Below are 24,466 nucleotides of genomic sequence, written 5' to 3' on the forward strand. Positions count from 1 at the left end.
CAGCGAACTCTGCACCCGCACAGCAGCACCTCGCCCTGCACACAGCAGCACCTCGCCCTGCGCCCAGCTCTCCCTGCTGGTGAACGGCCCAGGCCGAGATCTCCCCGCCCTCCTCATTTCCTTCATGAAAGCACAAATCAACCAAACAGCCGCCTCCCCTTCGGGGCCTGAAGCGGAGTCACCGCTGAGAGACCGCGCCGCCATTTCGCGGCCCGAGCTCCGCGCAGCAGCCGAGGCAGGGAAGGTCCGGGCCGGGCGGCCGTTCGTGCCACGGGACAAGGCGGAGCTCGCGTGAGGAAACCAGCCCGGCCGTGAGGCTCAAGCCCTGCCCGCCCCCAGCCCCGTTTCCATGGCGGCCGGCGCGGCGCCAACACGCGCCACGGCGCCAACGGCGCGAGCAGAACGCCGCGGGGGGGGGGGGAGGGGAGCGCCTCTAAGCCCCGCCCCTTCCGGCGCAGCCCGCCACTCCGCGCGGTGCCGTTGGAGCCGAGCGGGGCTGTGGTGCTGCGCCATGGGCAGCGCGGCGGGCACAGGTAGGAGCGGGGCGCAGCGCTGGGCGGCCCGTCCGGATCCGTCGCCCCGCGGGGATGGCGCCTTCCGGTTATGGCGGACGCGATGTCCATTAAAGGCTCCCGTTCTCCTCCTCGTGTTCCGGAGCCTTGAGCTTTTCGTGCTCCCTTTTCCCCAGCCGCGCTTTTAAATCTGGCCGGGGCTGGTTTCCGGGGCTGGGCTGGAGGAGGTGCTGCTCGGAGCTGCCTTGCAGCTGTTACAGCGGAGCGGGAATGGAAAAGCGTTCCTCCCGAGAGCAGAACAGCAAAAGCAGAACCCGGGGGGCCCTGCGGAGGAACCACAGCACTCCGTGTTCCTTCCAACAGTGCCTTCGCTGCCCCAGACCGTGCAGTCCATGGTAACACTGGTGTACTCAGTCCATGGTAACACTCGCGTAGTTCATGGTAACACTGGTGCAGTCCATGGTAACACTCATGTAGTCCATGGTAACACTGGTGTACTCAGTCCATGGTAACACTGGTGCAGTCCATGGTAACACTCGGTGCCGCTCTTTGAAGTGCCCTTCAGCTCCCAGCCGTGCTCATGCTGATGCTGCCGTTTGTTCCTCTGCTCACATCACCCCCTGGGTGCAGAAAGCACAGCTGCCCTGATCACACCACGTACTGAGCCCATACGTGTGCCATTGGCCTCATATTAAAGGCACCTGAAGCGGTTCCACCTTTCCCTATAACCAACCATATCCGTACTTCTGTGTCTTTAGGTTCTGTTGTTAATGTTCTCTACTTCTTTATAGATTGGGTTGACGTTGCCAATGATCTTCTAAGGAGCTGTCGTGTAAACCAGCACATAAAGCACCTCTCAGAGTGTGGAGCTGATGTATTTGTTCGTCTTTATGAGTCGATCTTAGGAGAAAAGGTACCAGGTGGGAACGTTAATTCCTAAAGATGCTTCTTTCTGCCTCTGCATATTTTACAAGGAACAAGTTCAGGTTTGCCAGTTTTGCACCAGGAATTGTGTGTGCTGGGAGTGAAGGATGAAAACTGTTGTACTGCTCCATGTCCTTGTATTCAGCACTCCAGCTGATAGGATCCCCACATCTTCTAGAGGACATACGATATTTATGCTTACTTTTCATTAAAGGTTTACTGACCTTTTCACCAAGTGATTTTCTACTTACAAATCAGTATCTTTAAACTAAAAGTAGTGTAAGTAGAAACAGCGCCAAGAAGCTGTCAATTCAGCATAAAATGTACGTATTTCTTTTAAACAGATTTCATAGCTACTCCTAGAAGCCAAGAGGACGATGCACATAATGTACAAGCTGTAATAGATTCTCTGGCATTGGACTACTTGCAGGTCAGCTTGTCACACATCACTGGTGAGTCGTCATTGTGGACAAGCACTGTGTACATTTGGTTTAATTTGGACACTTCATAAGAACCATATGCTGACTATTATATAAGCATCTATATAATGTTTATATTAGATGTATAGTGGAGTTAGATACAGCATCTGTGAGCTTTCAGTTATTAGAACTGAAAATATGCAACTTTAGGAAGCTTTTAAGATATATTCCGTTTATGGGTACAGCCATACATGAGTGACCAGCTGTGCTCTGAGCCGACACCTTCACAAGGACTTCCAGTCATATTCAGAAAACTCCTATTCTTTGAAGACTTTCAAAGTAATTATTAATAAATTAGTAATGATTAATATGTGACTGTACCTTCTGTTAAGGTGAGAACATTGTGAAAGGAGAAAGGGAGTCTATCAGAAACCTCCTTGAAATATTTGATGGTTTGCTGGAATATCTTACAGAAGAAGTCAGTGAATTCTCTTCTCAAAACGGAGGTGAGAGGACAGATCTCCATGTTTAAGGTATTCTGTTCTGGTGATACATTATTATGGATTCTCCCATCCACGCCATTCTATCATTTTAAATATCATATTTATAATATTTTTAAAGCATTTATAATAATATATATATTAAGACCCTTAAACAATTTTGATAATAATGGAGATAAAACCTTTTAGTTAAGATATAAAATTATTTTTTCCTGAAAATTAATGCCTCCTCATTACTAACAGATGAGATGCACGTGCTGCCCAATGGCACAATTCAATCTGCATCTCCAGAGCAGCTGGAAAGCAATGCTGGTCAACTTATGCCACCTTTGAATCTTTCATCAGTTGATGGGTAAGAATAACTTTGGAGACATGCATTGACACAGTAAGTTACTGTTGTTTTCGCACATCTGTAGAGCAGCTAGTAGTTCTCAGCAATATGCAGGGAAGAAACACTGTTAGATCCCTCAAACAGAACGTGAGCTTTTTCCTCTAGCTGGGCAGAAAAACATCTCTAGATCTTTTTTGCTTTGGAGAATTCTGATGGTGTTGTTTCCCTTCTTTTACTTGTGAAACAACATTCATTAAGAACCTTATCCCACTTTTAAATGATTGCCTTTTAGTTGTGCTGCATTAGATCCACCTTCCTGACTTCTGCATTGGTTTGTTTGGTGGAAGCTGGCCTCCTATATCCCACACTGTAGTACTGGCTGACTGAAGCAGAGCTGGGACTCTTCTGCATCTCCACCTTGTGGACTGAAGGGGCAAAGACTTTTAGAGTAAACATCACTTCATATTCCTCTTAGGTCTCAGTCAGAATACTTTGTCCCACTGTGTGACGTAGATGGTTCGGAATCTACCAGTGAGTTAATTCGACTTGGAGCTGCTGCACATTCATTCTCAGAGAGAGGGGAAGGTGAGCTTGGATAAATATCTATTTTTAAGACTAACCTGTAGTAGCATTTCTACAGATAGCAAAATTGTTATCTGCTTTGCCACTACCAGAACAGTTCAGCAGTTTAAATGTGTCAATGAATAAAAGGAAATAAGTCACAAATTCTGCTTCTTTTGAAACTCCACTCAAATTTAAGTATCTGTGCTGTTAAGTCTTACCTGTGCATGTACAGAAATACGGGTTCATTAAAACAGCTGATAGGTGGGCTCAGTTTAACAGTTCTGTGCAATCAAACAAATGTGGTAATCAACATTAGATACTTAATCTTCCCTCTAACGTGCATGGATGATGTACAGAAATGACACGCCACTTCTGTAGATAACACTTTTAACTTCAAGTTCTTTATGTTGGTCTCTTAAGGATCCTTGGAGTCCATTCAGAGCACTGAGCTGCCAAAAGAGCATTTCAGTTCCAGTGCTCAAAGACTCAGGGAGCCGATATACCAGGCTGTTCCTTTGCTACCACCATTTCAGCCTGCTGAAGCCAGGTCCTGTGATCCTGTACAGAGAGATCACCAGAGACTGGACACCCAGTCAGCAGTTTTGGTTAACAGTCAAGAACTGGAATCTCCTGCTGTAAGTAAAAAGCTGTCCTTTGTTTTTTATTAATCAATACTCCTTTCATTTTAAAACCATCTAACTGGGAGGGGTGTTTATGCACATACCTGCACAGTTTGCAGTATAGCTGACAATTTAATCACGGTTGTGTTCTTATGCAGCTAGCAATGAAATCAGCACTGATTGCCATACACAAGCAAACAACGTATTACCTTCCTGTCTCATTTTTCTTGCTTTTTGTTCCAGCTTGAAAAGTCCCTTACACAAAAATCTGAAGATGTTTCAGATGTTCTTCTGTCAAGAATGAATCCTGGTGAGAGAGAATTTTGCATGGATTTTTGGCTTTGTATATAGATAGGTTACCTCCAAGCTGTTGACTGTGCTTGAGAAAATAGCCCCGGTACTATTCCTTTCTTACTTAAACCAGTTAAGATGCACCCGTGGTGCAGAAATCACTACTCTGGATGAGCTTATTCTGAGCAGGGGGATGCAGCCCAAATAAGCCAGTTTCGGACTGAGCAAAAAGGTTCTTAATTGCTATTGTAGAAAAAGGTTTATAAAGTAGTTTTCATGCTTATTTTCTCTGTTGCCTGGGAGACACTGATCACCTCTCTAGTTTCCATGGCACTCCTATGACACTGAAAATCTAAATCCTGAAAAATTACTGACATGAATGTCATAACTGTGTAAACAGTTCCCTTGTCATTCCCTTCTCTTTGGATGACTGAGTTCAAAAGGCCACAGATGACATTTATTTTTGTAGCTGTTCCCGCATTAATAGGCACACTGCAGTCCATATGAATGGCTGACACTAACCTGTCATCTGCTTCTGCAGCAGGAGAAAAGACGGTCTCGAATGATGCTGAGGACAGCGTGAAGGTAGATGTTGCAACTTCACCACCTTTGTGGAAGCTCAGTCAGTGCTGTTGGATTTCCAGTTACTTTTCTTGTTATTTTGTGGCACCTCTGGGCTTTTGGGCTTCTCACTTCAGTGCAGGAGTACAGTTAGTAACACAGCGTTGTTAGGCAATGGCTACGTACAGTTTACCAGTCACATCAGTTCTTTCAGGAGGTGTTTCCTCCAGGAAGGATAAACACCAGTACATGTAGAGTTCTAATAAATCACAAGTTGTTACTATTTCTCTTTGTCTTATTCAGAGAGAACATACACTTCTTATGTATTTGTATTCTAAATTAGTAAGAATTTGGTGCTATGAGGTTGCTTAGATGTCAGTGAAGTTAGTTTCAAAGCCTACAAACTGTTCAGCAGATCCCATTCTGTAACTGTACTGGAAAACACTTTTTTTTGTGTGCCTTCTGCAGCCACAAGAGGTACTCACAGACTTGTCTGCTTAAAGCACTGTCCTTTAAAACTCATTTTCAGTTGGTACATTTGCAAGTGTGTGCATGCTGACCCTGACTTAGTCTAGTTTGAACAGATAAACTACCAAGCAATACTAAAGCATTGGCGTAAGGACAGAAGTGATTTATTTTAGTCTGTTTGCTTTGAATTGCTGCTTAATCCATACTCAGCGCTAAGTTCAGCTTGCTTAGTGCACTACTTGGCACTAATCCCAGGCTAGTAAGGCAGCATATGGGGACACTGATATGTTGACTTCACTGTTCTCACTGGGTGTCTTAGCTGTAGATGATTCTTAAACTGACCTGTATTTTTGCCGGCTTATTTCTTTAAACATCTACTGTATGTGTGTGATGATATGTCTGAGATGGCTCTTCTATAAATGCTGCTGTAGGATCTATCCTACCATAATCTGTGGTACTTCTGAGCATTACTGTGTAATTCTGAATTTTTGCTCTTAATCGTTTTTCAAGGTTCCTTGGCCATGTGGGACTTCTACATCTGCTTCACTCTTAGATCAAAAACTCTCCTCGCACACTGAACGAGTAACACAACCTCCAAGCCCTGAATCAAGACATCTGCCTAGAAAAAAGAGGCAAGTTTGGAGCTGAGCCATTTCCTGTACAGCTTATATTTTTAATGAGGCATCATCCTCAGCTGCATGACTGCATCACTTCAGCAGAAGCCTTTCCTACTTCATCATTTTCTTAAATACGGTTGTAAGCCCTTACACAATGAGCTTTACTTCATCCTATAAAAATGTGCTTATGCAAAAAGTGAGCTGGAATTGTATGAGGTAATGTTTATCTCAAAGTTCTCAGAATATAAATGATTCTTTTTCCCCCCAGATATGAATATTCTACCATAGATTCACTTGAAGAGCCTCTTTCCCACAGAACAACAAAGGAAAACCTGTCTAAGCAACAGCTGCATCAAGTATCTTGCAGGTTACAAGAACTAGATTCAGTAAGTCAAATCTTTGTTGTATCCAGACAAGCTAGCCTTAGAAATAACAGTGGGAAACAATAACATAAATTTAACATTAATGAAAAAGAAATCTGCAATTAACACTGGATGTGGCAGTTCTAAATTTGAATGAACAATTGAACCTGACCCCCTTCCCAAAAACCTGTCCAACAGATGTTAAAGAGAGCTTTGGGTGGGCGAACCAGAGAAGAGGTGACAGAAGAAGACAACTTGTCCCAGCACAGTGACAGTGTCATGGATTATCACAGAAGGAAAGCCGAGCGAGGTAATGATCCTTATGACACACAAGTTTTAGACTGGGAAAAAGGCCTTCTTCTGTAAAGCTGGTGCACTGACCTACACAGTTTTACTAAGTTCTGTGTCAGTAGCAATCTCATTTTATAATGACACTGTATATACACTTGGATATAACTTCAGTTTTGCTTTGGATGGTTTTTAACTTGGCTGGAGGGTTTTTTTTTGTTTGAAGCTGGATAGTTACTGAAACACCTTTCCTTACAGACATACCACACCTGAAATACCCAAGCAGGACACGATCCCTTTCTCCACCATCACCCTCATCTCAGCATCAACTCATTCCTGAGTCAGAAGACATACTTTGCAGTAATGGAAAAGGCCAAATGAAGAAAATACGCAACAAGTTGCAAAAAGAAAGGGATGAAAGAACACAAGAAGCAAAGGTAACTTCAGGGTTCGACCTGATAGTTTCTTAGTACAGTTATGCTAAGAGCACTGGAACTGAATGTCCTTATTTACTGGTGGCATTTGGCCCGCTTTTATGATCTTGTATTTGCAGACTGCTAAAAGAGATGCAGACTCCACATACTGCAGAAAAAAAAAAGTTTTAAGTGGAAGAAACAATTTTAACCCATATTCTGAAAAAGTTACTGAGGTATTTATCCATAAGGACTGGTTACTTTCTCTGCAAAGCTCCTCTTACTTTTGCATTCTAGATGGTTGCTAAAGCTTATGAAAATGAACTAAGAATTTATGAAGCTGAGGAGAGGCTTAGACTTTCCAAACTCAGAGAAGAAGTCGAGGAACTGGTATGTAAAGCATTATTTTGCTAGTTATTTTAAAACTTGTCTAAATCCTCCACCCAGGCTCTATGCACATCTTCTGGGTACAAAAACACCCTGACTCCTAGTGTTGTAGTTACAGAAGAGCTGTATAATGCTGAAATAGCGAACAGGGGGACAGCTTTTCCAGAGACAAAAATAATTGTCCCTTGGTTATGTCTAAAGTTGTCAGCCCTTGTAGGTAATATTCTCAGCAGTAGGATAACCATCATACTCTTCACATGAAGTGATTTCAAGAGACTGTGATTTAAATAACGAATGCTAAGTCAGGAGACAGCTTCTGTAGACTGGCCTGAACCTCTCATGATGTTGTGACACTGCTAGTTATCTTTCCAAGAACAAGTCTGCCTAGCTGCAGGCCCGCTCAGCTATTGCCATTCCCCAGGCTGAGAGCTATCTCGATGTGGCTGGATGCCCTACAGTGTAGGTAATTTGCTTTATGTTATCATATTTGTTTTCTTCCAACTGTTCTAGAAGTCATTTTTTTGCGCAAGGATCATTTTCTACCATGATGAATCTGGCAGAAGGGTTCTTACTTTCTAGTACTGTTACTTTCCTACGTAGTACTGGACCATCAAGGAACTTAGAGCCGTGTCATACTGCTGTCAGATGCACTGGCTGTTTTTACAGCCTTTGCAGAAGCGGTTCACAGGCTGCTGCAGTACTGCTAAGTGCTGCAAAAGAGCTGAGGTTATGCAATAGAGATGTAACCTTTATTTGAACCCTGGACTGCATTTGGTAAGTTTTCGACTTCTGAAGAATTCAATTCAGTATCTCCAGTTTCTCATTCTACAATTTTTAATGCCATTTACATTCTGATACCCAAACTATGAGATCTGTCAGTTCTGCCCTTCTCATACCCACTCTCTGTTTTACGTCTACTCCAAAGGAACAAGAATACAAGGAAAATGTCTTCAAAGAATCTCCAAAAATCCCTCAGCCAGTGCAAGTTTATTCTAGAAAAACCACACCTTGGAATCCCAGATACAGCCAGTGGATTCCAAAACGAGGGACTGCGAAGCCAAAGAAAGCAGCTCCAAGTAAGAAATGCAAAACTAAACTTGGTGGAAAACTGGCATCCTTTGAAAGCATGTGTTGCACTCCGACCATAAAGACATTGGTCCAATATATACCAGTCAGCTGTAGCATTTTCCCCTTCTTATGACCTCCATATGTCTGGATTTTTGTTACGGAAGATAATGCTTTAAGTAAATGTGAACCACCCACGCACAGTTCAAAGCTCAGACCCACTTGCTACCTCCTTAAACTCTACTAGATTATTTTCAAAGCTTGTTTCCATTCCTGCTACTCCTGTGTTTGCTCCACTATACTCTGAGCTCAGTCTTTTTTCCCACTTTTTTCTTTTCCTGAACATGTATTATTTAAAACTGAGCTTCTAGCTTTAGTGGGTTGGTGCTAAACCATATGCAGGTGGACAAGCAGAATGGATTAAACATGGTGAACGGAGAGACATGAGGCCTGAGCTATAAGAGCCGTTCTTTGGCAGAAAAAAAGCCACTTACTTGGGATTGGTTTCTCAGCTGCTGCATTGAGGGAGATCCTGCGTGCTGCTGAATTGAGCTTGACATCGTAACAGCAGCATGGTAGCTGCATACACTGTTCAATCCAAAGTTCAATCCTAACTTAAGACTGATACCGTCTGGAAGAATTTAGCACTAACTGTTGTCTCAAGGAATTTATTGCTTACGTTTTTCTTTACCTTGCAGTGAAAGTCAGGGATGACGACCTCCTGGTTCAGCTACTGGAGGAGTTTCCCCACCTGCATATTTCCCAGCACACTATGAACAAAATGTGGCGGCAGCAGCTCGCGCAGACTCAGCAGCTTAAAGCAGCTTCTGGCAGGGCTAGACTCAAACTGCAAAATGAAGTGAGTGTTCATATTCTTACCTTTTAAGCATCAGCAGGGATAGCACTTCTGACAGATAGGTGTTTCATAGTAAAATCATCCTGCCTCTCTGCAGCATGGATAAGGGCACGCATATCCTGAACACATCCTTTCACACTGCAAGTCTCAGCTGTGAGATAGGTACAGATACTGCTTATTTACACTCACATTTCTATTTAACATAACTTGTATTTGTAAGTTCTATGTTATCAGCATCATTAGTAGTGTTTGCTACAGTGATTACCTTATGCACATTAACTCAATATAAACAGCATAGTAAAAAGGCAGTATTTCCGGGACAGCTCCTACATACAAATGCCTGTTCTGCAGAATATTACAAGTTACTCTTTTTTATTTCTTTTTTCAATTAAACCTCCAGGTTCAACAAGCCCTGAAGAAGCACGAGCTACTTGCTGCAATTATTAAAAAAGATCGAGACCATAACAAGAGACTGGTATGTTCTTTGAAGGGTATTTGTTACAGAATACAGAAACCTTCACACTGAGGTAGCTAAAATCCCCCCTGTTCACTAAAGGGGCTTCTTATTTTATGACAGCTTTATGCCTTTTGAGTAACTGTGGTCTCAAATGCCACGTAACCTCTTTGCTGCGTGGCCATTTGGAATGGCATACTACTACTGCATTTAGCTGCTGCTTTAAAACACAAACAAGCTGAGAACACACAAGGAAGAGAAACTTCAGGCTGCTGCTTTTCATGTTAAAAACACCAGCAAGTATAGCAACTCTGACTCCTTAATTATACAGTACTGTTGATGGCAACACTGTGCTAAGTCAGCGGTGATTACATTGCATTTATCATTTAAAGCTTTAAAACTGGGATAAGGAGTTTCTCAGTTAAGGACCCTATTAGAAACAATCAATAAAACCTGGCTTACAGCAAATCTATTGAGAGCTTGGTGGTCTTACAGCAACTTTTTTCCATTTAGCAAGAATTTAAGCAGCGTATCTACCGCCAGAAATGGACTCAGAATAAGGTGAGAGAGAAACGCCAGCAAGTTGTTAGAGCCAGGAAATACTATGAAGATTACCGTGTCCAGCTGCGTGCCAAGATGATGCGGGCTAGGACAAGGGAAGAAAGGGTGAGTCCAAGTTGTTTCGCTTTGCAAGCGTGGAATTCTTCTGTATTGTTTGGACACCATTGCTAAGGACCTGTAGTATGGTAGTACAAATAATGGTGGAAGTAGACAGAAGCAACTTAAGTGAACAGAACAAAGGAGCCAGGATTAAGTGGCTGGGCAGTCAAAGCCATGATGAAAAGGTTCCTTCTTTGGAAACACTGAGACGGTGAAAGGCAGGCTGCAGTAAAGCAAGGAAGGATGCTTGATAGTGTTAAGGAAAGGAGAAAAAGGCTCACTGTCAGCATGGAAAAACAAGGCTAACATCAAGACAAATTGGAGAACTGAGTCTTCAGAAACAGGAGAATTAAGAGGTTGTTCCCATAGCTACTACCCAAAGAAAATAACCTACATTTTCAGTTATGGAAACTGACTGAAAAAAACACTTTTGCTCATTTTTGTTAAATAAAGTGGACTTCTGGACAGATGAACTCTATTTAGGGCTGCACATCACAGCTAAACTCAGCCGGCAGAGCTATTTTATTTTACAAGAGTAGCTGCACAGTTCTCACCTTTTAAAGCCCAGGAAGTTTTGTGCATTAATTCGCTGTTATCAACCTGAGCACTGTTTGTATCTGAAGCTGTGCAGCAGCGTTCTTTTGTATGAATGGGAAGTGTGAGTGCAGGCTGGATTTCCTGTTATTGGAAATCTGGGTGAACGTCCTGAATTAGACAACAAAGCGCAGGGTGGGCTGTAGCTCCACACGTTCAAAGTTTAGTTCATATAGGAAAATTAAGCCTTGATCAGCGTATCCTTGCTGTTCTAGCCACACTGTGATGATCCTTTCATCAGGAGGTAAAGCAGCTGAAATCCGTTAACATATACCTACAAAGCAATGCATTCAAATTAAGTAGGTTGATCTAAGCCTTATGTTCACAAAGGTTTGGTACTCCCAAAGACAACAAAGCTTTTTTAAGTTTCTAGGAAAATTTTGTTTGCTTTTTAATTATTGACAGATATTTAAAAACTTATTTGAAGAAGGCTTGGAAATTCAGAAGCAAAGACTGAAGGACCTGAGAGCATATGCTCAAGAGATGCGTGCTGAGCAAAGAAGAGAGCATCAAAATGAGCTGGAGTCCATGGAGAACTATTACAGAGATCAGGTAAGTTTAACTGCAGCTAAGATAGGCAGTTCGTATCTTTAATACTAGAAGCCTTTCAGTTCTTTAACTGGTTCAACTCAAACATGTATTGTGCTTAGTTCTCCATGCTAGCAGAAGCTTTATCTCAAGAACGCCAAGAAATCCAAACCAGAGAGAAAGCACAAGCACAGGTAGGGACTTCTGATTTTGTGTGTTTTTCTTTCCTTATGCAGCATGCTAATACCTGTGTTCTGTTCAGATGCTGCGGAAAACAAAAAGAGAACTGAGGTCAAGGATGGAAAAGGAAATCCGACAACTGCAAACTGCAATAATGCAAAACGACGATGAAACTTTCTTTCAAGAACTAGAGGCGGACAGACTCAGATCTAGACTTCAGATGGCTTCCTTTCAGTATAAGAAGAGCGGTTTCTCTTAAGACACGGTCAATAGCACTGCAGCCGTCTGGCTGAGCTGGCGGGAGTCTCAGAACTGCTGTGACAGGAAGGTGCTGTGCAGCTCTTGTGTAAGATCAGATCTGTCATCCTGATGTGCCAGAGGCACAGCTGTTGGTACCTGGAACTTTGAGCACTTTTACCATTAATAAAGTTTTAAACTACTTTCTGCTGTGTAGCAAAACTGAAACGGCGTTAGAATTTTAACGTGTATTTATAAAATTGATTTACCTTTTTCTTCTCACAAGGAAAGCAGTTCAGTTTCTGCTGAAATCTGAGACATCCATTTGGTAACACAGAGATGAACTCCTTTCCAGGAAACCATTCACGTAAAAGTCAAAAGTAAGACCTCTGCTGTTCAATGGAGACAATTAGCACAACCCTTATTTTAGGTAGCAGTCTGTAGAAGGACTCCGAGAATGCAGCTGCTTTCTCCTGGAACAAGGTCGGATTATTTAATGTGCTCTTTGTTACACTTGAAAGCAAACAATTAAGAAGAACTGAAAACTTGTTAAACCATTGATGCTGTGACAGTGCAAACAGCATACAATTTATTGCTCGACTTCTGCATGGGTACATACATTAAGTACTTAAAAACCATTTTATACAGATTTTTTTGTTAAAGCTCATGTAACAGCTGGGTGAAAATACAATGATACCGATGCTAAAACACTCTGTAATAAATACAATGGAAACGATAAACTAAGAACTGTCAGGTTGTGGAGGAATAATTACACTTGTATAAACTAATTACAGCTACAGACGAAGCTCTGAGGATGTGGTAGAGCTGGAAACCTACTACATAGTGTAAAGTACAACAAATGGCACCTGGTAACTACATGGTGCTGTTTAAAATCTGAAGCACTTGGAGCATGCTACATTAAGCTGTACGATGCATTCTTATGATATAGAAGCAAAGCTTTTACTTCCATCAATGCAGCTAGTTTAAACGCACCAGAAGTTCTATACAGATGTAGTGTTGTAGGACAAGGATTTAAAAACAGCTTGTGTGCTCTGGACTTCAGTACAACACAATTTGGTAAAAATAAATCAGTTCAGGGCAACTGAAACTATGTGCAAAAAAATTAGAATACATACTGTACAAAGCACCATTACAAAACTCTTTACACCGAGAAATTAAATCCTCTGAAATTCAACTGTGTTCTGTATATCTGAAATCTACAAAAGTTCTGTTCATAATTAAACATTCATATGAAAAGCAACAGCATAAAACCATGATGTGACATTTCTCTAAAACAACTAAAGACTGGATAAAGTAAAACCCAGTAAGAGGGACACACTGAAATAAATATTCACATTAATCATGGGGTGAAAGTCCAAGGTTAAAATGCAATATTAGGCTTAGCACCTTTTTGAGGGGAAACGTAGCTGATGTCATCTTGAAATACAATTTTGCAAAGGCATCAACTCTGAACGTTTTCTGATAAACGTGAGTAGGTGATGAGGTGCTTTAGTTAAAGCTCTTGGTCATTACGAAGGTAGAAAGGCACTCAAAATACTCGGTATATTCAACCTCATCTATCAGCTGTGGAAAGTCCAATGTAAATTGATCTAGTTTTGCTTATAATATATTAAATTTACAATATTTATCTGTGACAATTTAAAAACAAAACTATCTGTGCCATATCAAAATGGTTGGTAGAACAAACAGGCGTACTGCTAAGGCTGCTGTGAAGATGAATGGTATTTATCAGCTGATCTACACTCTATATTCTGCAGAGCTCATTTCCTCCCTCCCCAGAAACGCTTTTATGTCCTAATGGTGGCCACAACCAGGTGTTCAATACGTGAACCAGCCTAAGGAGGTTGGCAGGGAGAGGTTCCCAGGAGGGTACAGATGCTGTGGTCAGAGACACTACAGAAACAGCCTTTCAATAGCGCTGAGGTGGACTGCCTGGGGAAAAGAGAACAGCCTACCTTTCCCCTGGAGTCTCCAGCTCAGCCCTGACTTCTCCCAAAAGCTGGATCAAGCTGGGTTTTACATCTCGCATGCTTCCATGGTCTGGGTGGCTGCAGCCACAGCCTGAGCAAGAGCAGAATTAAATCTCACACAACAGTGATGTTTTGATCCTGTGTCAGGAGAGTTTCATGTCAGACCTCCAAACTTGAAGGGGCCAGAAGAGGACTTTGGCAGTTACCTAAAGCAGTGGTCCCCAACCTCGGGAAGCAGTAACAAATAAGAAACGCAGTGGGAAACACCCTACTTTGCTTTCCCAGGAAAACTGGAGAAATACAGCGGTAGCTTCTCTATTTAGGGCTCCCTAACATAAGCAAAGGTAACAACCATTTTAAGAGTGCAACAGTCCCTTGAAATGAAGAGGGAATGGCCTGATACATTTGAAACCTGGCTGTTACAGTGAGTTTCTTGGCTTTATGTTTACATCCCTAAGCAGCCTCACCTCTGCAGCCAGCCCAGAACAAGGAAGCAAGTCTCAGAACAAACCTTCCAGCAACAGCTGTATGAAAATATATGTATAATCAAATGAACATGTGGATTTGGCTCACCAGGTTCTTAACCACAATTCTAGAGAGTAGTCCATTGCCCACTATTCTAACACACAGCATCTAGTAGTAGTTTACTCACTGCGGCAGTCAGATTTGGCAGAACAAAATGAAGGTCGAGCTCCAAGGAACAAATAGAAAATGAGCTCGTTCACCGTGTGACTCACTCTGCTGTTTACATCCTGGTGTTAAAGCATTTCCAACACCCCTGACATTCTTCTTATTGGCAGTGTAAAAACAGTGCAGATTTTGATGATTGATTGTAACCTAGGTTAAAAAACAACACTGATTGGAAAAAAAATGCTGCCCATTGCAGAGCTTCTCACCAAGAAGCTGTTGGGTAGAGCCATTCATCCACACACCATGAACTGAACATACGGATCTTCACTGAGATTTCCCAAACTTACTTCAAAATTCCGTTCCCTCTACTGGTAGTGCATTTTATTCCCCTTTGCAGAGATCAACCCATGCTATAACTCATATATATACTTACTTCCATCCCTACAATCAATAAATTATGTGCTTTTAAAACCTCATTTTCGAAGCACATCGCGTCTTTCAGTTAATACAACATTTTTAGTCTTACTGCCATTTTTCCTTAGCTGTAACCTAGACCCACGTGTCACGAGCAGCTAGACAAAGATTAAATTATGTTTTACCTGATAGATCTTTAGCATCCACAATATATTACGTGATTTGGCTGCATTCAAACAAGCTTTGGTCGGCTGGGTAGGATGGGTTCTGTAATGAACTGCAAACAGGTTGCTGCTGTCAAATATTACCTCATCAACGTGCGCACAAAGTTGAAAAACGCAGTGTTAAAAGTCACAGAAAATACTCTCGACAGAATCGTTAGAAAAATGCTGCTTAAAAAAATCCAAATGTCTGCTCTTCATTAAAAAAGGTCTCTCCCACATCTAGCACGAATCCCGTACCAAATGCAGCATGTGTCACTCACACTAGAAATTTTGTTAAGGAATCTGATGAACGATATAAATAGGCCCCAAAACATCATATTCGTAACTCATGCTTGAAAAATATAAAAAAAGTTCCCTGTGGTAACGTTAGTTGAATGTACATTGCAGAATATAATGTCTTACTATAAGAAAATGCAGTAACATGTAAGTGGCTTTAATTAAAAAGATTAATGATCCTTTCAGCCAATTTTATGCAAAAAAGTTAGAAGAATCCAAAATACTTTTTCCAAAAATAGCAGGTATAGATGCTGGTCAGTATCATACGTTTAAAAGAGGCTGAAACGTGACTTGTACCGACTGCTTAAGTTGTTTCTTGGTGTCTGAGAATAGAAATCAGGTAGGCAAATATAATAGATTACCTTTTACAAAAATAGTAGTCTTTAAGTATAGAACACTGCTTAACTGTTGAAATGTAGGAAAAGTCAGCATTCTGTATGTTCAAGGTATTAGTTTTTAATAGCAGCTGAATGATCCCATGGCAGGAGCCACAGAACCTATTTTCTTGAAAGAAAAAAAATTGCAAAGTTGTCCTTTCCCTCACAGTGTCCTAGTGTAGAAAAGGGAAAGTTTTCTGTATTTCAAGCATTTCTCGAGTCTCGATGAGGGAAGGGCATTCCGGCTGACAGGAGTATAAATAGAGTCTCAGGTAAGCCTGTGAAGGGTCATTCCACAGCAAACCCACATGTTTCTTCAATGGCAGTTAGCAGCTTCTCATATAGCTTGTCGTAGCTTTCATAAGGAGGAATGTCTATTCGGTTAAAGCTGCAAAGACAAAGTGAGAGCCTCAATTATTTGGATCTTAAAGCCTTCCCAGCAAATCTCTGCTGCACTTCATTTAACATATTTGAAGCAATATTTGATGAGGCCAATGGCACTTCATATAAACAAAAATCAATGTGCAGTTTTCACGCCTTTACTAGTCAGCAATAGACAGCATCTACAATGTCATAAAAGGAAGAAGCAGTGCTAAAACACAGACAGCAAATCCACATATCACAAGAGACCTGAAGAAGTCTTACCAGGTATGAGCTTTCGGCAAATTGTTAGTGCTGGCATCAATCTGGTGTATTGTAAATAGTCGTGGGCCCGCAGCACCTGAAAATCCAGAAAAGATCTCTACTACTACTGCATCATAGTTGGAAATGGCTTTGTTGAACTGCAACAAGGAAAGACAAAATGCAAAAGAAGGAAAAGAAAAAAGAGAGAGGGGAAAGGAGCTACACACAGAAGCTGAGGTCACGAACAGAGTCGGCCCCTCCACCCACACACAGCAGCCATGCTGTTATTTCTCTCTGCAATTTAAACAAGAACAAAGCTCTGACAAGGAAAAAGTAAGACAGCTGTTTTACGCTGCACACTGTACAACTGCAGCACTTCCGAACATATCTTTTCCCATTCCTCCTATGGAAGGAAACTTCTGCAGCTCTATCTGTGCTCATACTGTAATGGGCACTGAAGAGTAGCCAAACTGGACAGAATTTTTACAGATTCCTTTATAAAAAATAATTTTGTGACATTACCTTACTGTACAGAGTCACACTGTCTCTTAAGTACAGCCATAATCTCTGCTAAAGGAAAGACTGCAGCATAGCAGACTTCAGACTCAGGCAGTATATGCTACTATTCCACCAGGCCAGAAGAGGTCACAAATGCCCCCACCTCTGTACTTTAAACACTTGAAGTAACCAGGGCCTTCAAAACTCAGTATTCCTGAACTTCTAATGTTCCTGAACACTTTAGAGCTCAAGAACAAAGGAAAAGGACAATGAGGTCTTCTACCTGATGAGATGATGAAGAGTAAACATTTCTGTAGCAACTGGCTTTTGTATGCGGCAGCTGTTGCCACATAATGTGTGCTGTCATGGGATCTCTTCTACCTATTAAAACAGACTGTAGCCCATGTTTCCCTGGGCTGTTTCCTCTCGTGAAAGGGTGAAAGATGGTAACTACAGTGTTAACCGAGCAGTGTGGGTTGCAGCCAGAGCTGCTGCAGCTGAGATCCAGAGCTCTGAATGAAGCTCAGAAAACAGGTCAGTAATAAAGTAGATTGTTTCCTCTGCCAGGGCTGCCTGTGATTATGTTGCTTTTACAATAAAAACAGCCCAGATTACTGAGCTCCTCTGCTGTCAGAACCACAGGAACATTTGCTCCTTGCTGGTGTTTGCTGGTGGCAGAGCTGTGCAGATGATGAAGGTTTGCAAAAGAGAGAAATGAAACAACACTCTTCCAGGAGAAACATGCAGAGAACTCTGCTAGGATTTCTACTGATCAGAATGTCTTGCTAGAAAGGGAAGGAAGTGTGCAGCTGGAACAAAAGAACCGGTTACAGCTGAATTCTGAGAGTAATGACCAAACTCACAACAAGACTATTTCTGTGACCGTTATTCATCAGACCATTAAATATTCCTCTGAGAAGTCTGTAGCAGCCAACCAGCCTCATCTCCAGCTAATGCTGCTGTGCTGCGTCTTACTGCTTCCCCCGAGCACAGGCATCTGCAGTTACTTTGGGCAGAACCTTACCTTGCAATGCCTTGAAGCCCTGCAGAGGCACTCTGGATGAGCCAGTCACAAACTGGAGAAGTCGTGCTCTCCTCTCTTCATCAAAAAACTCCACAGCTTTCCAGAACCATTTCACAATGTTGCTGTCTGGCGTACAGTGTTTTAACCTAGTATTTGCCTTCCAGTCATTAACATCAATTTTTCCAAGTCCACAAATGATGAGCTGTAAATTTAAAACACAATTAATGATGAACTGTTAATTAGAAAAAAAAAAAGGACCTTCACCCTCCTGGGTTTAAAACACAGCTGGCTCGTTGCTGAAGAAGATATTTGGGATAAAATAAATGCAGTCAATGATATTCTGGTATGGGAACAAGAAGAAAGCATTAATAATTTAACTTGTGGCCACCTAATATGGCAAAAAGATCAGCCCTGCAGCTGACTGTATGCTAGATTTCAGTTTTAAACCAAGCCTGAAATCTGTGGCATTTGTCTTGAGATGCTACCTTGGGGATGATGCTGACATTTTGTAACACACTTGTTGGTGACAGAACCTCTTCTCATGCTGCATTTACAGGGCCAGGTTAGCCTGGCTAACTCAGCTCTGCAAGACCACACAGCTGCCTAACACTTAAGTCAGAGCAGGGCACTGGAAAGACAGCAGGGACTGACAGTCTGCTCTCCTGGGTTTTCTTTTTTAGAAGAAGTTTTTCCATTTATTATTATTTTTTTAAGGTATAGAAACGGGTCTCCTATCACTCTATCACTTCCACAGATGCTACGAAATGCTGTGTTGACAATCCTGGTTCTCTGGAAGATGCACACCATCCATGTCAGAGACTGCGTGACCTGGTAACCTCTTATACTAACTGTATTTTTTGTAACAGTGCACCTGCAAGACCCCTGGAGCACTGGGGATACAACCTCACGTGTTCCTCAGTCTCAGAAGACTGCCTGAGGCTTTTATTATTACACTTGACAACGTAACATAACATTAGCGTACTGACCTCTAACTCCTTCTCATCAAATGTCTTCAGCAGATGTTGTGGGATTACTTCATTAAATCCCTTCTGTAGAGCCAGAAACTGAGCTTCAATTCCTCGTAAAAATCGCCAGTTTACATAAAGTCTGCAAGCACGTTCAAATTGGATTTGTGAAAGGCATATTCAAACACAATAAACCTGCAATTTATCCAGCCCCCCAGAAATGACCTTAACGAGAGGAAAACGTAACAACAAAGCTATTGCACTATCACCTAGAAAGAAGGAAAAAAAAGCCACAAAACCCATAACACTTAATTACTTCACGTGCATAGAAATTCCTCCCATGGGAAATACCAGAAACGCTGAAAAATACATTGCTGTACCTGACATATTCCTTTTTGTTTTCTTCTGTCACTGGGATGCTTTTGCCATTAGGTTTTAGTTCATGTTGAATAATTTCCCCGTATGCATTGTGTTCTACACAAAACGTATGGTCTAAGACTCCTGTAATATCATTCTCACTGGTGGAAAGAAATAGGCAAGTGACTCAATGAAAACATTCCACAACTACATTACATCCATAACTCTTTTGACAGACAACAATATTAAGTTTCTGAATACCATTTAGAAGTACTGCTTGGAAACAAGAGGTGAACATATATTTTTGCTATATTTTAAGCCATCATAGAACTTTCAATATTATGTTTTAGTAACACGTTAACTGTCATTTCCAAGCAAAAATCAATACACAAATTTATGAATAACTGAGCACTTTACAGCTCAGTAACCTCTTATCCTCCCCCCCATATTTGAATACTTCGAGCATGTTAAACATAAGCTGAATTTTGCACGTTTGTTAAATCTGCCTGAGCAGAAGATGATCAAAACACACTTCAACTCTCATTAACAAGCATTAGGAACACATATCACATTGATTGAGACATAATTCTAACACTGTAAGATATAGTGCATAGTACATACAGTATCCAAACCAAGCTGTTATGAAGATCAGGGTCAACCAATTCCATATCATCCAACGTAATTGGCTTCCCTAGCAACTGCTTATAGAAAGGCAACGTGAAGCCACCGTCAATATAGTGTCCATGAAACACAGCCATTCCCATTATCCGTCCAACAAAATGGAAATATGATAAGTGTTCCTGGAATTGAAAGAAAAGACTCAGCAATTCACCTAAATACAACTCCTAGATTGTATTCGCTGAACGTTTAATTAAATTTCAATACAACTTAACAACAACAGGGAAACTACCACCACCCAACACATACCCAGAGCTGCTTGATTTCTTTTTTAGTTTGTTTTTATATACAGCACACTGGGTATGTTGCTTCAAGTCCAAAGTCTTACTGTTAAGAATCAAAACAAACTCCATTTCTCCCAAAGGAAACATAAAAAAACATCTTACAGAAAATTAAGATCATTTGAGATGTTCCTTTGAGCCACACTGAAAAGAAATTATGTTATTTCATTAATTCAGTCTCTAGCAATGCTAACGTGAGAACTAGATTCTTAAATCTAGGACATTATTCTCCACGTGTACCTAACTGCTGGGTCACAAAAGCATCATTTTACTCATATTGTCAGTCATACCGGGTTAACTGCAGAATCTGGGTTGATTTGCAGTGTGTAGATATCATCTCGGGAATACTGGAAGAGCCCATAATATGGATTCAGCATTTCATGTGACAACAGGTAGAGCCACTCCCTGAAGAACAAAAAAGAAGAAAGAATTTACTGTGTAACCTTAGATAAGTTAATTTGCATACTGAGAATCTTTCCAATCATCTCAAAGGACAGCTATAAACGTGTAGAAATCACCATTATTTTCACTGGTTCAGTAAGTGCACAACACCTGTCAGCTGCCAAGATTTGCCTTCAGGTTACCTTCCAAGAGTTACTGATTATGATTCTGTCACAAGTTGGCTGTTTAGTGGTGTACATACACTCCCAAATACCCAAGCTTTTCCAGTTGATACAGATTGCATCAGAGACACCTTTGGTAACATGCATTTTGATTTATTTACAATAAATTCTCCTTTTTTTAATGCTTTTTTTTCCTTGAAAAGACTGTCTGAAATATATACACTCTTCTGACATACAACGTTATTGGAACGAATAGAACCACGGACAATTTTATAAGAAAAAGAGCTGTTGTCAGTTTGGCTTAGGAATCAAAGCAGTGCAGCTGGTGGGGCTGAGGAAAGGGATGGAGGACACACTGTTTACCTGGCAACACCTCCATAATCAAGGCCTTCCTCCCCACGGAACTTTATCATTAATCGTTTCCATAGATCTTTTGGCCTCATCTTCATGACTTGCCTGTAGGATTCCTGTAAATACACAACACATTCTTTTATTAACTGCTATTTAGAGACAAGAAGCTACTACTGCTTATTAGAAACAAAGGGAGTCTCAGAATCTAAGTCCAAAGGGGATGTTGTTTTTCTAGAGACTGCTGTTTCTCCAATCACAAACTGTTACATAGCTTACTATAAATGTGATAATGCTTGTCAAGTAAAAGACATGCAAGAACAATTGTCTCTAAGTTTCCAGGGGTGCAGAGTGATCTTAATATTTCCTTTTCTCGTTTTCACATAACTCGCCCTCACACACAAAAAAACCCTACGTCAGTAAACTTTTGTTTTTGCTCTCATTTTCGCAGTGTGAAAAGCCAACAGTGGGAATTCTACTGACCAAAAGATATGCAAACCTTCATGAAGCATCTTAACATGCTTAAGCATCTTAAGCACCAACGCCATCCCAGTAAACCTATGGAATTATTACTCTATCAGTAAGACTTCATCAATGCAGTATAAAAAGAATGCTAAAGAAGGAAGCCAAATGCTCATTTTAAAAATGGAATTAAATCAAAGGTTTTATTTATGATGCCCCCAATCTTTGGCTTGGCAGAAGAGAAGAGGCAGGCATGCCTGGGACACTTCAGAAAAAGAATATAATAATTTCCACTGCTTTACAGCAGCATTTCTCCCCCTTCTTTTTCAGTTTATTATGAAGTGATTTGACTGTCTCCATTGGGAATACCAACACAAATATTTCTTGGCTGGAAAAACAGTGACAACGCAGTGGGGCTATTATGTTTGTGGGTGGAGTAAAAACACATCAGGGATGGGTGGGATGGGTGATAAAGTTCTTGAGACAAACTGTTCTCTAGAAAAGCCAATGAACTATAACTGCGTTTCATCAATCCATCAGAATTATTCTGCTGAACAGTCTCAGAAAGTAAGATGTAAGTATCCCAACATGGGAACTTCTGCTCACTCAGATGCCTACAGAATTCATACAACAGATCTGTTTTGGAGAAATACAGCACCTCTCAGTTCTGGCTGGTAAGTAATCCTGACCCAAAGATGAATGCTATTTAATAACAGTCCCTTTACTGAAGTTACAAATACATCAATGGTCACTTCTGATGGTTTGGTTTTCAGCGTGCACCATTCCCTCTGTTAAGAGAGGCAAGCTTTACTACATTGCAGGAAGAAGTGAAACAGCATCTTCAAATAGATGAAGTGCTTGGATGCTTTCCTCGGTCCCTGGGACAGTCTGTACATCTCTAACCACAGGGAAAGCTTTCCTCCTTTTCCTTCTTCTCCATGCGGTAAACACATCTATTTTACATACACAATTGTTCCGAATATCCCCCTAAAATGCCTCCTCTCCCCACTCATCACTGGCAAAATCCCATCTTTAACTCCAGGCTTCAGCATTTTGTTTAACTGAATGACTCCTTCAGACAGTAACGGATAACCCTCCTCCCCTTCCCTCAGTGTTAACAAACGGGTCAAGATCTCAAATTACCTCAAAAATCTCTTCCCTGGAGACCTCAATACGACAATGGCCAGCTTGAGGTTGCTGCTGTGACAGCTCTTGCCTCAGGATCTTGAGTTTCTGCACCAGGTCCCGTTTGTACCTTGGCACAGTCAGACATTCTGCCTCATCTGGAAGCTGACACAGGGACACTACCTGCTGCTGCTGCTGGTGCTGCTGATCTTTAAGTTGATTCTGGCGGCTAGAAACAAACACAGCTGTTTGCAGATATTCAAGTCATACGTCTCCTGTTTTCTTCATGTGTTTCTTAAAGGTTAAGTCTTAGTAACCGACGTACTTTCGATTTACTATGATTACTGTGATTACATTAACAACATTCAGGCCTAGAAAAAAGTAAATTCAGAGAGATTTTATCCTGACTAAAGACATATGCTTCTGTCTTTCTTGGCAACTATCAGTTGTTTTTAGAGTTAGTTATTTCTATTAGTAGTACTCTACAAAGTATGTAAAAGGTTACAGCACGATATAATAAGGTATTAACCATACAGTTTTACTACTAAGCTGCTGACACTGAATTTCTCAGATACCATTTCCATATTTCCTTTGCGTGTTTTGCCTTCCTCCAATTTAAAATTCAGGGATCAGCCAAACACTATGCCTCTAATCTACACTCAATACCATAGTCTGTTTTAAATGGCTTGTATGAAAAAGAGTAAGCTTACAAAAAGATGTTTGTACTGGCAGCTTGGCAAGGACCTTGTCCCTTGTACCTGACCTAGTCTGGACCACAGGAATGTGGGGAGCTCACATGTAACTAACTGGCACAGATAAGCAAGTATTTTTACTAGCAATTCTGAAAGATTTTGTACATCTAACTTCTTACTGGACAAAGTCAGTTTTGAGCAGGGATGTCCTTTCTCGTGTCACTTCTCAAGTCGGCCTTTTTGCATGGCTCAGCTTTTTAGTACGGCGCTTCCAAACAAGAGGACAAAAGCTACATTTTCCTTAAAACTTGAAAAGCCTCTGTGCAGGACATGTGATAATGCCCCAAATTGACTGGATAAATAGGAAAGGTCACAATTCAGATATATATATATATATATAATATATATATAATATATAATATAATATATAATATATATTATATATATATATAATATTTTTTTTCCAATGCAATGTCAATTTTTTTTCCAACATCAAAGACCAAACACATGAGACAGAACTGCACACAACTTCAATACCTTTTAAGATTTCAGTCCATTGTCTGTTCTGAAACAAAGTCAACTGAGAAAGCTCCCCTGACCAACCTAACTTCATTTCCACTGAGCTTTCACCACCACAGCATTCATTTTTGGCAGTTAAAAAAAAGAAGTGGGAGTGTTCCCAGTTTGCCCTGTGGTTCTAACAGCCATTCTGTTATTTTCAAACCTTTCATTTAAAGTTAATTTGCACGAACCACGTTCAAGTGAAATTTACTCCAGTCTACGGGGATCATCTATATCGGCAGTCTTACAAACCTACCATCTAGAAGCCCCTGCAGTGACACACATTTGGATCAGCTCAGCAACAGCTGAAAGCTTATTCTTAATAATATTATCGTTTTACATCTGGGCTATAAGAAGAAAATAATGCATAGCAACCCAATTCTGTCATGATGCCCTAAGATGCAATACCTTGGAAATCAGCTTAACTGGTTCTGTGAGATTCAGTGTTCTCTCGACTGTTTTTAAATAAGGCAACCTTAACTTTATTCCTAAGCTGATCACGTTATTACAATAAACAACTACTCATATTTCAAAAGTCAATCCCA

The 24,466-nt window shown here is 41.1% G+C and overlaps 2 protein-coding genes across 4 annotated transcripts in view; one reads left to right on the plus strand and one right to left on the minus strand.

Annotated features, from left to right (window-relative positions):
• Positions 1-423: 423 nt before the first annotated feature.
• On the plus strand, positions 424-12,036 carry CEP95 (centrosomal protein 95). Of its 2 annotated transcripts, none has more exons than XM_072351639.1 (21): positions 424-533; positions 1,304-1,432; positions 1,781-1,888; positions 2,248-2,361; positions 2,599-2,707; positions 3,162-3,271; positions 3,671-3,885; positions 4,114-4,180; positions 4,703-4,746; positions 5,701-5,822; positions 6,076-6,193; positions 6,368-6,479; positions 6,716-6,894; positions 7,168-7,260; positions 8,183-8,333; positions 9,021-9,181; positions 9,579-9,653; positions 10,146-10,298; positions 11,292-11,438; positions 11,537-11,608; positions 11,677-12,036. In XM_072351639.1, the coding sequence occupies exons 1-21, from the start codon at positions 512-514 to the stop codon at positions 11,851-11,853; spliced, it is 2,478 nt and encodes an 825-aa protein (XP_072207740.1). In that variant the 5' UTR covers positions 424-511; the 3' UTR covers positions 11,854-12,036. The 2 variants fall into 2 exon arrangements, with proteins under 2 accessions (XP_072207740.1, XP_072207741.1); XM_072351640.1 differs by having other exon boundaries at positions 518-533; positions 1,304-1,425.
• Positions 12,037-12,382: 346 nt separating this feature from the next.
• The window catches only part of SMURF2 (SMAD specific E3 ubiquitin protein ligase 2), a 52,008-nt gene continuing 39,924 nt past the window's right edge, over positions 12,383-24,466 (minus strand). For both annotated transcript variants that reach the window (XM_072351642.1, XM_072351641.1), the window contains 9 exons: positions 22,687-22,897; positions 21,097-21,200; positions 20,461-20,575; positions 19,833-20,011; positions 19,235-19,372; positions 18,876-18,996; positions 17,890-18,091; positions 16,389-16,464; positions 12,383-16,131 (listed from right to left, as the gene is read on the minus strand). In XM_072351642.1, coding sequence (XP_072207743.1) covers positions 16,032-16,131; positions 16,389-16,464; positions 17,890-18,091; positions 18,876-18,996; positions 19,235-19,372; positions 19,833-20,011; positions 20,461-20,575; positions 21,097-21,200; positions 22,687-22,897 — 1,246 coding nt within the window. In that variant the 3' untranslated portion in view covers positions 12,383-16,031. The remainder of the gene's footprint in view (positions 16,132-16,388; positions 16,465-17,889; positions 18,092-18,875; positions 18,997-19,234; positions 19,373-19,832; positions 20,012-20,460; positions 20,576-21,096; positions 21,201-22,686; positions 22,898-24,466) is intronic.

This window comes from Excalfactoria chinensis, chromosome 17 (genome assembly GCF_039878825.1).
Source record: "Excalfactoria chinensis isolate bCotChi1 chromosome 17, bCotChi1.hap2, whole genome shotgun sequence".
NCBI classification, from domain to species: Eukaryota; Metazoa; Chordata; class Aves; order Galliformes; family Phasianidae; genus Excalfactoria; species Excalfactoria chinensis.

Coding starts and splice junctions, on each gene's coding strand:
- CEP95 (XM_072351639.1), top strand. CDS start 512: ATGGGCAGCGCGGCGGGCACAG. Junction 7,261..8,182: donor GAGAAGAAGTCGAGGAACTG/GTATGTAAAGCA, acceptor TCTACTCCAAAG/GAACAAGAATACAAGGAAAA. Junction 11,439..11,536: donor AGAACTATTACAGAGATCAG/GTAAGTTTAACT, acceptor TATTGTGCTTAG/TTCTCCATGCTAGCAGAAGC.